At 36.9% G+C, this 18,084-nt stretch overlaps 1 protein-coding gene across 1 annotated transcript in view; it reads left to right on the top strand.

Moving 5' to 3' along the window:
• The window catches only part of MATN2 (matrilin 2), a 58,272-nt gene that overhangs the window by 20,648 nt on the left and 19,540 nt on the right, over positions 1-18,084 (top strand). Inside the window, exons 4-8 of the mRNA XM_058040339.1 lie at positions 1,925-2,047; positions 7,567-7,689; positions 11,611-11,733; positions 15,620-15,742; positions 17,949-18,071. Coding sequence (XP_057896322.1) covers positions 1,925-2,047; positions 7,567-7,689; positions 11,611-11,733; positions 15,620-15,742; positions 17,949-18,071 — 615 coding nt within the window. The remainder of the gene's footprint in view (positions 1-1,924; positions 2,048-7,566; positions 7,690-11,610; positions 11,734-15,619; positions 15,743-17,948; positions 18,072-18,084) is intronic.

Genomic DNA, 18,084 nt, shown 5'->3' with positions numbered 1-18,084 from the left:
ATCTATTGGTTTTCCCCACTTACCTCTCACATGATTTCTTTGCTTGACCTGCTTTGATTGTCAATCAGATGATACCAGATTGCAATTTGATCAATATGAAAGTCAAATTAGTCCTTCAATGTGTTTGCAGCATTTAGGTTTTTTACATTACCAAATTGTAAATTAATTTTGGCAATTAGCACTGGAAATCTGAGAGTCATCAAACTGGCCTTAAATGCGCTAGGATGGTGCAAATCACTGGTGAATAAGAGAGATGATGCCCTATCAGTCTAGAGGAGATCAGACAATTAAGTCTAAAACCCCCACAGAGATGTAACAGAATTCATGAGGATGGGGAGTCAAGCCTGGACATTGGGGGCAGCGTAGTTCTGGAGGTAGGAGAACCACAGAGAAAGAAAAATGCACAGTGTGGGACTATTTTAGTTACCTTCACTAGCTGTTAATTGCCCACAAGTGCACAGAGACAATGGATTCCTCACTTGACGTCTAAGTAAAATAAATCTTCATCATGTTTATGTTAAGTACAATACATGATCAACATAAACCAGATGTACTTATCTAAGGTTTGGTTGTATTGGCACCTCTTCAATGAACAAATAGTTTCTTTACATACAAAATTTAACACTTTCTGAATTAAACAGTGCAGGAAAGATGAATGCTTTGTAGCTAATGTTATACTCTCTTTTCATTCTTTTGTCAGACTCTGTTTTTATTGTTCTGTTCCCTTTTTTTAATGTTGTGAGAGTATATGCTATCAGTAGTCAGTTCTTTAAAGCCCTTAACCAAATGGCTTCAATCAGCAATGAACTGGCAACTTCACTTCATGCTAGGAAATGGATTTTTTTAAACTAAAAATATTCTTACATTTGTTTAATTATTACGTTTTTGCATCCATGGAAGGATGCTCCTTTCGTGTACTGTGGTCCAACTTTTCTAGAGAAGAGTGTTTGTGTCAGATAATGGGTATTCTTTACTTATTACACTGTATTTGTTTGTTTAACTAATCTCTCCCATTCTTCTCTAGAGATGCTCGAATCTTACATTAATAAACAAAATGATACAAAAGAGGAATGTAGCTGAAACAAGCTGGAAAATTATCTATTTGTGGGTGTTTACACTGGAACAAAAGAGTTAAGCGACTGTTTATGCTGTTCATCATGCCGCTTGATATGAAGCAGACAGCTATAAAAGAAAATTTGGTTTTGCTTGGCTGATTTCCTCAAACACGTTCCAAAAGCCTATTTTGTAGCTGTAAATGACCATTATGTGTTGAGCAGTCTTTGAACAACACAAAGCACTCTGCTTTCCAGAGCTTTCGCTGGGGAAACTTGGGGTTCTCATAAAGCTTTAGTCTGTTGAAAAGAAAGCCCAGTGTGCTTTATTTGGCTAGGTGCTGAACTGACCTCATTTGTCATGGTCATTTTTTTGAGATCTTTTGCATGGAAGGGCTGACTTGCTATGGTATTTTGCATAAAAATGAAAAATTCTAAAACCCAGAAATTAAACATGCCCGAATTTTTTGCTGTTGTGTTTTCCTTTTCTTTCCCTTTCCAACCTCATCATCATTTATCAGGTTATGCAAAATAAAGCCCCAAAAATACATAAATAAACACAATTACTTTTCTTTAAAAAAAATCCCAGAAAACGTTTGAACATTTTAGGGAAACATACCTCAAGAAACTCTACTAGACACCATTGGTCCATTAATAGTCTTTGCCATCAACTGAAGGAATGAGTGCCTCAGCTTTGAATGACTGATGCTATTGTCTTTCACTGTTTGACAGAACATTGGCATGATCTGTGTTAAAATGAGCTCATCTCTAAAGAGCTGGCCATAGCTTCCTGAAATTTATTTTGATCTATGGTCTACCTGTGCATTGTAGAAGGTCAAAGAATGTCATACTCATGCAATTATGTGTTGTAGCTCAGGACCTTTGTGCTGTGGAGAAACATGCCTGTGAGCAGATTTGTGTGAACACACCTGGGTCCTATGTCTGTCAGTGCTATGAAGGGTATGAGCTTGATGCAGATGGAAAGAGCTGTGTTGGTGAGTATGAATTCAGCAATTCACATTTATCTCTTGACAAAACCAAAGCAAAACTCAATATAAAATAGTATCCGCTTTAGCTATAGACAAATATGTTCTCCTGTATGAGTGGTAGATGAGAAAGCACACATAATTTACATGTTTGTAGGCCTTTACTGATAATGAATGGTGTCTTGGGAAAATCGTTCCAACCAATTTCACATAGAAAGTAATTTTCCATTTTGACAACACACCCGATGTTTCATTCAAGATCCATGTAGGTGGCCAGCAATGTACTGGCATGACATATGTGACCATTAAAAAAACAAAGGCGGACAAAGTCGCTAGCTGCTCTTCAGACAGAAGTTATGCACAGAAAAACTTTAAAAGAGGACAATTTCTTGATGTTTTTTCACTTGATTTTATGGTGATGTGAGGAGACATTTCAACTCATTTTTGGAAAGGTTGACTTTAAGGACAGTTTAACCACTTTAGGAAACCATCCACTATGTGCCTTTAATTTTCACTGCAGGCAATGAGGAAATAAATATAACTTCCAAGAATTACAGCTCAAAAGAGAGAGTGTGGAAATATGGTACAATAACTTTTTAACACAAAACATACTCCCCTCTGTATTACTCTGTAAATATCTTGTCTTCTTCTCTGTTCATATGTGGTAAATACTTCTATTACAATTTCTTTTACAAGTCTATGTACCTATTCTTGTAAACTTTTCATTCCGTGCTCCATTCTGAGAAAATACTGTCTTCTGTCTTCTGTTTTCACTGCAAAAAGCCCTAGTGAGATCTGGATACAAAATTACATTATTTGTTAGGTATTCTCTTCAGGCAAGCGCTTAGATGCATGCTTAATTTCAAACACAAATTGAAGTGCCATGGAAATGAATCCAAGTCAGTCCTTGGCCTCAATTCTGCCACAGGCTGCCACAATGCTTCTGTCCAACAGCCTACTCTTTCTTGTCATTTTAAGACAGCTCTAGCATATCTTCCTCTTATTACCTTCAAAAAGCTATTGGCTTCCAGGATAGCCCTGTTTTGAAATGCAAAATAGGTGACAATTTATGGAACTTTCTTCATGTAGCTTCATGCAAGACACACAAAAAAGGTTTTGAGGTTTTTTAGGCCTGGGATAACATGAGGTTTTGAAGAATATTCACTCTGTGCTTACTCTTCAGAAATGTTTCCTTTACTTGTTGGCTTCATGATTTCAGTATAGGAGTATTTGAAGGTCTCAATATAATTTGTCTCCAGCATAATTTGGCCACTCATATACCATTTTAAGAACCTGGTTTTTGAAACCAAATTGTTTTGCAAATGCAGATAATACTGGTTATTTAGGTAAGTTTTTATGTTCTGGCCCAGATTTCTATATCTAACATTCACCTAATAACCTTAGCTGACTCTCTTGACTTACTTGTGTTAGAATAAAGGATATACTTCTCTGCTATTTATTTGACTATATCCTGAGACAGGAAATCCGTGATTTCTGGTAACTTCTTTCATCCCTGATTCTTTCCTACCAGGTATTCTAATCCAAAATATTCATGCTTAGTGTAATCAGCTGTTGTTACTATTTTCTATTAAGTTGAAGTTCCTTGACAGCCCAAGATATTCTTTCCAGGAAAGTAACTACCAGAGCTTTCATTGTGGTGAAATTCTTTGTATGTCAAGTCTAATATTAATTTTGTAATAAATGCGAAAATTATTTTTGTTATTTAAAACTTCATAATATTTCTATGCCACTTATTGAATTTCTTGCATTGGTGTTTGGGACTTTTGTCTGTTAATAACTTATCTGCAAAGTCTGGGGTGATTGCTGTTTGGAGGCATGATACATCTTTGACGTTTTTTTTCTTACCTCCTCACTGACTCTCTTTGGCTTGAAGAGATATACATTTATTAGGAGCACTATTGTTGACATTTAAAGATTTCATATTCTCTCTTCTATTATTTTCAAAATAGAGCATGCATGGGTTCACTGTCTTGTCTTTTACAGGAGTTTTTCTTCTCCACTTGATTTCTATTAATTTGTACCTTTTAGTAACAAAACATGAATACATGCTATTCATACCACTGCAATAACTAGCAGTATTAATTGGAATTTTAAAGCACATTATTAACATTTCTATTTTTTATTTTTCTTTTTCAGTTGCATATTTGGCACTTAACTTTTAAATTTGTTACTGATGTACAAGAATGGTTAAATGTATATTAATTATATTTGGTCTATGCAGAACTTAGTTTCTCTACATTTCTTGAATAGGAAAAGATTGGGTAATTTAGGAATTTGATGCTAATTTGTCTGCAAATCCTATTGTCAGCCTTTAGAATTTGACTTTTCAGGTTTGAACAATTTGAGATTTTTGAGGAATATGCTAATACTAAGAATGTACAGCTTCTGCAGATGTGATCACCAATGAATAATCATCCTTGCTGGAAAATTTTTTAAGGGAGACTATGTGTAGTACTGAATCAATAGTGATAACTCTCAGTTTTCATTACTCCTAAGCTAGTTAATCCTTCCTTTCTGTCAAGTATTTATTATCAAATGAGCAGGATCCGAATAAAGATCTTGATGCACACATATACTAGAGATCACTAAGAATAATAACAATTTTGCAAAAAGCAGTGACTTCATTAAGGTTAGTCACTCCTCCCCTTCCAGAGAATGAAAAGAGAATTTCAGTAGGAAATATGCATTGTGATATTCTTGGAAAGAGTCAAAGGTTTCCATCTAAGATCTCTGTGATTTCCAAAGTTTTAACTCCAGCAAAAGCAAATTAGAAAGTACCGAAACTTCATTTCATGGGCATGTTTATTAATTTTTTCTGATGGGTTAATTTAAGGATCAGTGGTGATATTAATTGCTTTATTGACATGTGCCAGCCAGTTACCTGAATGGCAATAATTACATGAAATCTCACAGCCAGAACTCACAAGTATCCATTCAAGCTGACCACTGAATAACCAACCAATCTGAGAGTTTCCAATGCAGTTTATGAACGAATTTGTAGGATAAACAAAACTTGGAACTGTCTGCTCAGCAGTAAATCTGGCCGGAAGATTTGCCTTTTTTGATCTGTTTTTCACATGCACAAAGTCCTGTCAGCTGATGTTTGCTGGTAATGAGCTACCCTTTCTCCATTAGGCTGCTGGACACTCAGTCTCTCCACCTTGGTGTTGCTGGACATGCTGTCCTCTCTTTCCTGGCACTAGTGTTAGTTAGACTGTATCCATCTTGCTGCCCTTGCTGGGCTTGGATCCCTTTTTCTTGGCAGTGGCTTGGCTGCTGGCACTACTGGATTTTTTTGGCTGCTTCTTAGGTTCTTACGAGTCTTCCCTGAGTGTGTTTTCTTCTTCCCTCATATTCTTTTTCATCCTCCTTATGCCTTTACTTGCCCTACACCTTTTCCTCCTACCCTTCTCTTTAACTTCCTTCATCATCCCACACCTGAATAACCTCTATAAACGTCATAGGGCTAAAAGAACCCCTTATGAGAAAGGTGACCCATGCAGTCCATGGTTCAGAGAGGGCAATGTAAGCACCCAGAGTGCAGAACTGCTAACTGGAAGTCAAAGATGGTTTTCATCACTTACTAATGCCAAGTGAGAAAAACAAGGTGGAACAAATATGCAGAGATGACAACTGAATTAATAGTGTGCTCACAAAAAAGGACACTAATAAATCATCTAGAAAAAATTTCTTATTGAAATAGACATGAGAGGAAATTCAGAACAGTGAAATCTCAGGTTTTCACATTCTCATGTATATATCATGACTTAGCATAAAATATGCTCTTCTCCCAGGAACGTGGGAATGGTTCAAAGCTGTGCCAGGGGAAGTTTAGACTGGACATTAAGAAGCATTTCTTTAGCAAGAAGATGGTCAAACACTGGAACAAGCTTCCTACAGGAGGAATGCTGTAGGAATGTGGATGCTCCAAACCTGTCAGTGTGTGAGAGGCATTTGGGCAAAGTCAACTCTGAACTGGTCAAATAGTTGAACTAAATGGTCATTGTGTCTCTCTTCCAACTGAATATTCTACTTTCACTCTTATAATCATTAGTTGGGCAGTTGTAGATATTGCAATAGAAATTAATTTTGTTAAGGTTCAATGCAGAGGAAGAGGTAACTTTACAAAGACATCCATATGGGCTGTTTCCTAGGTATGATGCTAAATTGCATGTATTCTTTGGCCTACTTATTTCTTAATGTGCCTTTTAAACACTTGAAAATGTGCACATTGGAATTAATTTAAGAGGAAAGTTAATTGTAAGGCACATTATATCCCTGAAATACATATTCAGTAAATAAGTTTTAATATGAATCAATTCTGGAAACAGGAAGGTTCCTGCCAGGAAAATGGTATCACATGGTAGCCAGAAAGTAATTTGACTTGATTCAACAGAACTATTCTGAAGGGTTAAAAGAAACTCTTTCAAAGTAGCTGAATAGGTTATCTGCTTTCCTGACTAGATGGTCTTGACTAAATATAGTAGCACACCTGAGTGTGCATGATTTACATAGGTGGGGCAATTGAAGAAAAAATTGATTGCATTAAAACAAATTACTGCCTATTAAAGAAATTTGTGAGCCTCAACAGTGAAAACAGTGAAAAATTTTACTTAGTTGGCAAAGAGGAACCTGTCTTGGTATGAAGCTAAGTACATGACTGTCTTCTGCAGAAAGAATCAGGTATACTTTCCTAATGTAGGTCTGGCAGCTCTTTGTAGATAGAGCACCAGTTTTGTGACTTATCTTTAATTTCTTCTAAGACTTTTGTTGTGAAGATGAAGCTTAACCTACAAAGAAATTTTAAAAATCCTTTAATTTCTTTAGCAACTTTAAATCAACTTGTGTAATAAATGACCAGAGTTATGAAATAGATGACAAGACTGCCTGTGACTTTTTTTGTCCCCTGCATTATATAAGCAGAATATCCATGGAGAATATCAGCCTGAAACTCTCAGGCTTTGCAGTTGTAGCTGCTTTGCACAGAATGAATCTGGAGCACATTAGAAGAAATGAATGTACTGTGACAGTCTTCAGTGTAGAAGATAATGCCAAGATTTTCCTATAAACTCAGGCTACAGAACCAGCTCTTGAGAATTAACACAGCTGGGAGGGAACTAAGGAAAAGTAGAGCAATTCAGGACTGGGACTTCAGAGACAGAAGACTAAATCAAAGTTTTCTATGCCCTGGACTACAGTGTGAACATTGGACAGAGATGCTCACTGATGCATGGTTTCCAGATCTGAGAAAACACGTTGAGAAAGCTCCTGACAGTCTGAGAGTTGATAAATGTTCAAAGTTGAGAAATTATTCAGGATTCATTTAAAATCTGATTTACCAACTGTTGTTGTGAGTGCACTACTTTTTCCAGACAAGCTTTTCAAGACAGCAATTACATCAGCTTTTCCTTTTTTTATAGCTACTGTGTGTCTCTAGAACCATAATATCCATGCATAACAGTTCTGGGTTTTTTTCCTAATTGCACGTTCGTCTTGTTCTTTTTCAGTTGTGGACTACTGTGCTTTGGATAACCATGGTTGCCAACACGAATGTGTTAACACCAAGGACTCCTATTACTGTAGATGCCACCCAGGGTTCATTTTAAATCCAGACAAAAGAACTTGTGGAAGTAAGTTGTAATAAAGTTTAATTATGAACAGTTTATACTTTTTCTGTCTTCCAGCTGCCAGCAGTAGTCCTCCCACTTGTCCTGAGAATGCTGACTAATGCATCAGGTATAGAAATGCATCAGGTTGGAGTGCCCTGGAAGCCAAAGGTCTTGAAAGCAAAGCAAGTTGTTTTGAGAGGAGGGCCTAAGGGTAAAGGTCCCTCTTATGAACAGGAAACTTAACATGAAACCCAGCTCTTTTTCAACAGCAAAAAGCTGAAGCTTTGCCTTGGATTTCTCTTTGATTATTCTTTTATCCCTATCTGGGTAAACAAACAAGTCTGTGCAAAACAATTTATAATCAGTTTGCTTTGTAAGATGATCTAAAATAATCAGTAGTTTCCCAATCAGAAGAAACATTGCAGTCTGTTTTTCTGTGGATTTTTCTCCAGAGTGAGTTCTCTGATGGTGTGGCAAAGCTCTGTCAGTATCAGTATCTTCTACCAGGCTTCCGTGTTTCCACCAGCTTATAATAACTTCATGGCTTTGCTTGTTTGTTGTTTGTCAAATTCCATACCAGGCTAAAAAGATTTAAAAATTACTGGAATGAAGAGTGGACATGAAGTGGAGGAGATCTGACAGACCAGAAAATATTCATGCCAAGGCCTCCCATAATAGGGAAACAAAGCTAAAACCTCCACAGTGTTTATTGTTCATAACTCCCTTTAAGAAAATGTCAAGGGGAAACCTTAATGTACCTTCCTGGTTACCTTTCTTCATAAATGTGGGCTTTGATAAAGAAATATTACTATTGTGCCTATAAGCAGGAAAGCTCCATTAGTTTTAGACTATTTCTGCTGCCAGTGATGAATTTAGCCCGTATTATTGAATAATATGTTCAAACATTATTTCTGAAAAAATGCATCAGTATACAACTGCATTTCTGTGTGAGGGGCATTTCAATCCTTCTGATGAGAGATTTGGTTAGCCCATAGGTTGTATTTATATTGTGTATTATGGTTAATATCTATTCCATTTAAATTTAACATTTAGGGAAAAAACACGTAATCCAGTCTGTATATGTGTTCTTACCATCAAGGCAAAGACATACACTTCTCAAAGGTGAACCCTTCCAGTTCTGACACAAATTTATGGAAGTGCCTGTATTTTCCTTGAATATACAGGGGGTCTTGATGACTTGCCAGATTGGACACATAATTTTTAGATGGTCAGAGTCAGGGAAGATGAAACTTCTGCTTCCCAAGGGCCAGAGTATTTGTAGTGGTTAACATCATTTGTAGATTGTATTAACATTCCCATTTGTCAAGTATCTATCAGCTAAGGGCTGGCTAATTATACTTCCACATCCATACCTATCTGAAATCTTATTTTAGTTGCCCAAGCACAAATTTTTGTTAATTTCTTTGTTTTAAGAATTTGGATTTTGAGCAGTGTTTTCTTCTCCAGTTTGAACCAAAGAAAGTCCTTAAAACTGCATAAACATTTCATATTCCTTGACTGATTTTTAGTTTATGGCCTAACTGTATGCATTATTTTAACATATTTAAATTGATGATTCACAGCATGTTGACATCTGAGGGAGTATTCTGGGAGACTAGTATTTCAGGCTTGACCTGTCTCTATCCTTTATCTGTTGCTTGAGACAGTATATTAGGCATAAATAGCACAAATAAGACTTACTAAGCCACTATTCCTTACACTTGATATCCTCTGAGCTTTGTGGATAAATTAAAGCATGAATGAAAGAACTGTGTAGCTCTTAATGCTGCAAAAGTCAAGACAGCACGAGAGCTCTTCAGAGCAAAAGTGTCCCCTAGTTCCCATATGTTATAAATCACACTGAGTTTGAGTCTGCATAAACAATGCCAACAAACTACAGATCACTGGATTTAAAATGTTTGTGACTTAAAAAATTTAACATAAATTTCTACATGTTTGGCTTATGTATTGAGTCTCAGGGAACATGGCCAGCTAGTCAAGACTCACACATGCCAGAGCAGTTCTCTGCATCAGCAAGCAGGCCTGAGGCGCCCACTCCTGAGGTCTCGTGATTGTCTCACAAGCCTGACTTCCCTTTCAAAAACAGAAAGTAAGCTTTTATGCTCATGGCTACAAAGAAATGCATGGAAATATAAGTGTTGTCAGTATGGTCATGCATATCTAACAAATGTTTTCTCTGGGAGCTATTCCAAAGTTCTTAGAATGAGACACAAGGAGCAGTGCTCATGAAGCCAACCTTGCCAGCACCATCAGAGTGCTCTATTGCTGGAAGAGCACAGCAAGTTTGGTTTATCAGTGAGGCAGGTGGAGGACATTCAAGCCACTATTAAGGAGACTCCTGCCACTCTTGCTGCTCCCCTCAAAAGGACAGATGGCAGCTTCTGCTTGTACTGGGTGCTGCTGAGCCTCAACTGTTCTTTACAAAAGACCTGTTTCAGTTCTGGGTTCACATAATTTGTAGCTGGGCAAGGCTCTGTTAATATCCTTAACCTGGGCTGTGTTGATAAACATACTAGAAGAGTGTTTTTAGTATCCCAAACTATAGCCTCAAGGTTTCAACAAAGATAATACATATTTTTCAGCCCTTGTGGTCACTTTCAGAATCAGTTATCCAGGAAAAGTCTCTCCTTGAGTGAGCAAGGATTTGAGCAGGTAAATGCACCACAACACTGCTTAGGTCCAGAAAGCATAGAACTGCATTCCTCTGGTGCACACACAAGGCTTTGTGGGTTCTGTCTCTTCAGTGCCCTCTTAAACAAAAATATATTTTCTAATTTTCATTTTAGTAAACAGATATCTCCATGTTATGTATAAATGTATGTGCACATGCTGTCAGAAAAAGCTTTGGTAAAAGAAATGTTAATTAATGTTATCAATGTTGATTAATATACAGAGTGATTGTACAGAAGTTATAGTCCTTCTGAGTTTTCTTAGGAAGTCACATTCCACTTCATTTATTCTAAAAATATAGGTTGTTTATTATCACAAAGGGCTTTCATCATATATAAACACTCAATTCCATTAACCTTCCACAAATCCAAAGAAAGAACTGTCCATGCCTCTGAAAGCAAATCACCTCTGGGAATAATAATTATTTAACTTCTGGGAATAATAAAACCCCCTGAGTTTTCAGGTTGTATAATGAGGTGTTCAAAAGTGCCTGGACGTTTTTTGAAGTGTGATTTATGTAATTTGTGACTTGTTTATCTACTTTTGGCAGTGATAAGGGGTTAGGAGCATTTTTCACTAATGTAAATTAACTACACTGACACAAAACTAAGTGATGGGCAGACTCTGCATCCAAGTGAATGTCAGGTTCATTGACTTCATCAATAATGATAAACTCTATAGGGGAAATATCTCAGTGCTTAGTGCACAATTGCTGTCCTTTCTAAGTTACTTTATCCACAAGTGGTAGCTGTTTCTAGACTGCTCATCTTCTCTTCCATGGGCATTTCAAGTGGAAGAATTGTGAAGGAAGCACTCAGATCTGTTAAAAACTTCCACAGTCCTGATGACTTGTTTGTCCTGCTATGATCTAATAAACAGCATTCAAAAGCATGTTTGTGTGTTTGTTACACATCATGTCTAACATGCTCTGAGTGAGTGCAATTTTGATGAGCAAATGTATAAGGCTTAGCTGCAAAATGTTAGGAAATATTTAAGATTCTAACTTCTCTACTGCATGAACTATTTATGTTCTGTAATAATTCTTTGTAGTATATGTCAGATGTACATCAGTATAGCAGATATTTGGAAAAAATGAAGCATTTTATTTTCATGGTTTGAAACAATATGGTAAAACACCAAAATGGTGCCTAAGGGAAAAAATAAGGCAAAAGAAAACAAAATAACTCATTTTACCTAGTTTATTTCCAAGAAATTGTATTACTCACTGGCACTAATGTTTTTGTTGTTTAGAACCAGACTATTGCTCTCTTCAGGACCATGGTTGCGAACAGGAATGTGTTAATACAGATGATTCCTATTTTTGTCAATGCCAAGAAGGGTTTAGACTTAATCCAGATAAGAAAACATGCAAAAGTGAGTAATTCTTTGGACATAATAAAGTTCATCTGCTTTTATTTCTTGAACCGGAGTGAATTGTTTCCCTTCTGAAAAGAGGGAAGTTTTCTCTATAATTAAGGTTGAAACAAATGTTTCTTTATAAACTTGAACTTAACTGAATGAATCATGTTGGGAATGTATACATTTCTCTGTTTTGTAGATCACTTTGTATATTAGACATTTTTGAAGACTTTTATGAAAACCTGAGGATTGTAGGAAACAAAATTACTTAAAGTTCATTACTTATTTGAAACTTTCTGGCCTTGGCTTGTAAAGACATTAATAGCTTTGAAATTTAAAAAAAATCACCTTGTTTTACCCAGTTGGTTTAGCCAAGGACAGATACATTTCATCAGCTTGGAAATTTATTGAACAGACAACACAGCTATCAAAATAATCTTAGAGTCACCCAGGAAACTTTACAGTTTCCTAAAAAAATTGTAAAAACAGCATGAGCAATGTTAGCGTTATAAACCAGTCACACGTGCCATTTACTTTAGAATGACTTAGTGTTACAGCTCTTTTACTTTAGAATGACTTAGTGTTACAGCTTTTTTTGACTGGAGGCCTGGAATCACAGCAGATTTTTACTGTGATGTGTTAAAGTTTAAAGAGAATATATTCAGCAAAATGAAATAGCTGATCTCATGACTCAGTTGTTGGGGGGAGAAAATTGTACTACTGATATTTTATGAATAATAAACTTGTTTGGAACAATCTAATTCTATTTCTAGGCACTCATAAAATGTATCTGGTTTTGAAACTGTTGTTTTGTTTAGTCTTAAAGATACGTTCTCACAAAGCATTTTTGGCTACACAGTGCTGCTTTTGCAGTAATCCATGTTATTCTGCTTTTTATTATCTAGATGTTATGTTAATACATTCAGGTTTTTATAGATTCAATAGCCTTGGTAGAGCAAATAGAGCCAATAGAGCAAAAGAACAGCATCGTATAAAATATTTATTGCCAAGGATGTAATTGCAAATTAAACACAAATTGTAATTCCCATTTGGGGTATTTTTCCTTATGGGGCTTTGGATTTGGCTGCAAATCTGGTGTTTCCAGGATTGGGCTCCTATTCCAAATCTTGTTGTAACAAGGGTCATGTTAGCTAAGCTTGTGAAATAAAGCAGAATGTTTGCACATATGCACTTTTCAGAAGTCAGGGACAGTAGGTGAGTGGTGACAAGCACCAGGCATTCCTCCTTCACCACCATGTGTGACTTCTGATGACTACAGGAGGAGATCTGTGGGGGTCAGAGTGAAGCCTTACATAGCTGAGTGTTTGCAGTCTGCTCTCAGGTCCTCATCTCACTGTCAGCTTTAGTAGGTGTCCAAAGCACAGAATCCAGTATTGTTTGAGAAAAGAGAGTTTTTCTAAGCCATTTTACTTTAGAAGCCGCTATGGCTGGCTCCAATTTTTCTCTCCACAGAAGTAAATATCTGTGCTTTAGGTCAGCATGGCTGTGAACACGAATGTGTTAACATGGAAGAGTTGTTTGTGTGCAAATGTATCCCAGATACACCCAAGAACACCATGGTGATACGTGCAGCAATGAGTGTGTCTCATGAACTGCAGTGGATAGTTTGCTGCAAGGGAGAGGTGTGAACAGAGTGAGAAAACACTCCTGGGTCCCTTTTGAGATGCTTCTGAGTCATGCAAACCTATGTTACTGCAAAGTCCACCAGAAGCCAGGCCTAGTGAAGTAATGCTATGGTGAGATCCCTGATCCAACAGAGAACTAAAGCATCATTTTCTCCAATTCAAATAACTGGGGAAATGTGTTCAGCCTTTCACTCAAAGGCACTGTATAGCACAAAGGCAATGCTTGCTGCTGAACATCCATATCATTGCTGTGGGCTGTGTAACCTGCACACCTCCTGCTGCTGCATGCTGGGATGTGGGGATGTGAAGAGACCCATCCCTTCTCTGTGTTTGCAGCTTCAGTGATCCGTTCCATGAGGTGTCCTTTTTCAGAAGAATGTTGCTAAATGAAGGATTGGTGTTTCCCAGAGAAACCCAACAGTGCTGCCCACTTGGCATCACCTAGTTTTAGAAGATAGTTTTATTGCAGAGAACCATTTTGCATATCACCTAAAGCATTGGCAGCATTTTTCCCTCATGTAGTTACAACCTACTTTTCCAAAGAGATGCTCAGTCACTGAAGTTTTTAAAACACTTGGTAGGACAGGGAATAATAATTTTTAAAGAAACTGTGGTAAAAGCATATTTAGGGTAACCTGGACGAGTTTTAATTTTTTGACTATTTTAGTTTTTGATTATCTCAAGTTGAATTTCTAAAAATTAATATATTCCAAGACATTCCTTGTTTGTCAAAACAGTGAGCTTTCCTCATCCTTTCCCCTGCTTGCATTTTTTTACACATGTAATAAAGCACATATGATTACATTTACAGTAGTCCAGTAATTAGCACCTTGTGATTACTGCACTCTTCGAAAGAGTGTGTTACAAAATTCTGTATGAGAGCCCCAAATATTTAAATGTTAAAAATTCATATTGATGTGGGTGTTTGTATTGAAAAGATGGAGCCAAACAGATGTAATTTTTCACAGAGAATATGGGTATTTTCTTTTTTTTGTTTCCACATTTTTTGTGTGCTCTGAGAAGTTACACAAGCCTCCTCATGATGATGTGAACTCTTGGAAAAAAGAGGAGGTTCCAGCTGGAACTTGCTTTAGCTAGCAAAAACTGACACCTCAGCTTCATTTGTTCAAGCCTACGTTGTCTCTCTGTGTATAATGGCAAATCTGGACCATTTACTGCAAACTCGTTGCTTAGTTAAATAAACCAATAAACAGAAATATTTAAAATAAGTGATTTATTATTAAGTACAGATTTTTTAAAATGTAAACAAATTGCTGCAGACATGTCTGTTCACATCTGTAAATGATTTGCAGAGGAGACATGCGAGACTATGTGTGTGTGTCTGAGGGAACTCCACTACTTACGATCAATTTAAGCTAAAGTGATTTGGGCCTCTATAACTAAAACTAGCCATTAACAAACCACCACTAAAACACTATGAGGAAGTTCAAAGCTTTTTTCCTAAAATGTCCTTTTTCTATACTCACAGAGACAGCAAATTGTATAGTACATCTGCAAGTGCATGTATTTCACCCTACAGCTTTGCTGTCCACTGTGAGGAAATGTATTTCTTAAACCCAGTTCACACCTCTCTCCCTTCCCCCACCTTTTGTCTTTCACACAACTAGTTGCATACAAGACTTAAAAGATATATTCCATTTTATGTTACTTGGAATAGGAATAGGAAAATCAAAGAAATGGAACATGTTAAGACACTCTCACACTCATAATTTCTGTCTCCCATGAGGCTTTAACTGCTTGAACCTGTTGGCCAGTTAAAGTTTTAAATTGGTGATTTCCTGTTGAAAAAAGAATTTAATCTTTATGAAACCATCTGAAAGCCATAATTTCTATTTCAAAAATTGCTAATACTCATATGTGCTGTGAAAACTTAAGGGTGAACAGAATGCTTTTTAAAGAAGGAAAGCATGATTCTGTGGGTGAGACCAGACTGGGCTTCAGGATTCTCCCTTCTTTCCACTTTTTGTTAGTTCAATCACATTGTGATGTTTGGCAAAGGAAATCTGCATTTCACCATGTTTGCTATATGCCAAGTGGGGTTGTTTTAATAATTTCACTTAGGTGTTGTTAATTAACTCAGGTTACTCAAGTAGGTGGGGATACTTGCATAAATAAAAAACTGTACTAATCTTTTTGCCTTGCTCTGCAAAGGCATCATGTACTAACTACAGTGTCATAGTTTATGTATCGAAGACACCAATGTGATTTCTTCAATCATTAACACAAATCAATAGGAGTGGACCACTGTGTTGAAAGCAACCATGGCTGTGAGCAACTGTGCCTAAATACAGGTGACTCCTATGTCTGTCAGTGCTCTGAAGGATTTGTCATCAATGAGGACCTAAAAACCTGCTCACGTGAGTCTTGTGAGAACATCCTTTACTTCAACTCCCTTGGGAAAGGATTTTGTTTTCATACAGGGAAAAAGACTCATCTTCAATTTATTCTTACTGTCTGCATTTCAGTAATACTTTAGTAATTATTTGAAAGCAGAAACAGAAAAATTATTTAGGAAAGAATATTTTTCAAGATGACTGTTAGTCGTCATATATTTAGAGAAGTTTTGGGAGACATATTCATCCCCTGGTTTGAGGATAGTTTTTCAGTCACATGACAAATGTATCTGACAGGTCATTTGGACAGCAGCATCCCCAAGGCAAAGTGCCCCACCTTACCTGGGGCAGGAGGAGAACTGAGAGCCCCACACTGAGCTTTACATTTAGCATGGGAACCCTTAAAAAGTGAGCAGTTGTCCTAGCAGCTCTCCACTCTTCATAAACCAAATTATCATTGAGAATTTATACAATTTCACAAACAGTTGAATGGCCTCCTTAACTGGAAAAACAATGTATTGAAAGTGCCAAAAAAAAGAACAATATGAGTGCATTTTACCTCTTGACTTTTTATGGACCTCGTTGGTGAGAGTGTTCTGTCCACTTTTTCCAGATTTTAGAGGTATGTTATCTTTCAAGCTTGTGGAGTTCTGGAGCAGCTCGAGAGTTCACCCTTTTTCTTGCTCTCAGGCACAAAGTTTTAAGAGAAGTCAAACTGCAAGTCCTCAGTCACAAAAAATATCTAGAGAGAAGAGAGGCAAAGCAGCAAAGGCAATTTGCCTTCGTATTTATCCCTGTATTTGTCTTCATACAAACCTCTTTAGCCCCATCCAATACCTTGACAGACTTTGCTTCTGTCTGCCACTGCAGCTCTTTAGAAAAGGGCAGACAGTAACACAAAAGTATGATTAGTGTACATGTAACAACAATAGGGTCTACTAAAAACATTTTTTTTTAGATATTTATCTCTAGTACCACTGAAAATTTAGAAACAGCCAAATAATGGAGTTTTATCAACTTCAAACGGAAAATCCATTTTCCTTCCTAGTAACATGAGATTATTTTTCATTCCTGAGTTATTTTCCTCCAGGCTGTACTTGGAAACCTATCAGCAGCAGAGTACAAGAAGCATTTGGACAACATTCTCAGGCAGATGGTGTGAGTTTTGGGGCTGTCCTGTGCAAGGCCAGTAGTAGGACTTGGATTGGTCCTAGCAAGTCCCTCCCAAATCAGGATATTCTATGATTGTATGAAAATGGTGCTGAGTGCAATGAAACTGAGCTTTTTTGAATAGCTCCTCTTCTCATACCCCTGTCCTCATATATATTGAGGAAAGATTTGTCCTATTCCTGAGCTCTAGATGAGAGGCTGAAACCCCATGAACATTTTTAGGTACCGTGATCAGAGTTTTGGCACTTTGCAATTTCCTGAATGGTAAGTTGAAAGGAAGGGATTAGCATTTAACATACACCAGTCCTAGTGAGAAAACATCTGGGACATTCTAGTGTTATATGAACTGACTCAAGGATCTTAAGAAAGCTACGGGAACACCTGAATGGTAACCAAATCTGTACTCCAAGAATTCATTACAAAAAAATAAGTGTGTGTAGCCAATAGACAGTAGCAAGTCCTGCTTGCAAAGTCTCAGGAGCCCTATGTCCTTATGTGACAGAGAAGAAACACTTGGGAAATTTGAGATGAAAAGTGGACCATATTTGACAGTACTTGTCATTTGCAATTCTTTGTAAAATCCTGAATAGTCCAAGCCAAATCCCACTGACATCTGAGAGGTTTTGTTCTTGCTGCCACAGGAACTGGTTCAGGTCCACAAGTGGGTTCTGGGGACTGCCACCTTCACTTCAGGCCATTTAGAGACTATTTAAAGAATGTTTACAAGGTAGCTTTTATGTCTTTGCCAGTGTCTTATATAAAATCATTGCCAAAGTATTTTGGTTTTTTAATCCACTTTAATCCAATCCAGATATGGACTCCATTTAGTTACATTAAACACATAAAAGTATGAGTTCTCAACTCTGCTTAAAGCAAAAAACGAAAAGTAGGACCTCACTAGGACCTCTTACATTTTATTGAAGCTTTATAATCAGATGAGAAACTGAATTACTGTTTAAGCAGTTCAATGTATTTATATTTACTTGCTTATATGGTATGCAAACACTAGAGATAAAAAGTAATTGGTTAAATTTTTAAATAATTTTGATTGTTCCTGCAGGAGTTGACCATTGTGCTCTAAGTGATCATGGCTGTGAACATTTGTGTGTGAATGGTGACAGATCTTATACTTGTCAGTGTTTTGAAGGATACAGGCTCCGTAATGATGGGAAAACGTGTAAACGTAAGTTATTATT

Source organism: Melospiza georgiana, chromosome 1, assembly GCF_028018845.1.
Source record: "Melospiza georgiana isolate bMelGeo1 chromosome 1, bMelGeo1.pri, whole genome shotgun sequence".
Classification (NCBI taxonomy): Eukaryota; Metazoa; Chordata; class Aves; order Passeriformes; family Passerellidae; genus Melospiza; species Melospiza georgiana.
Note: the sequence above shows the minus strand (reverse complement) of the source record. Positions and strands in the feature narration are given on the sequence as shown.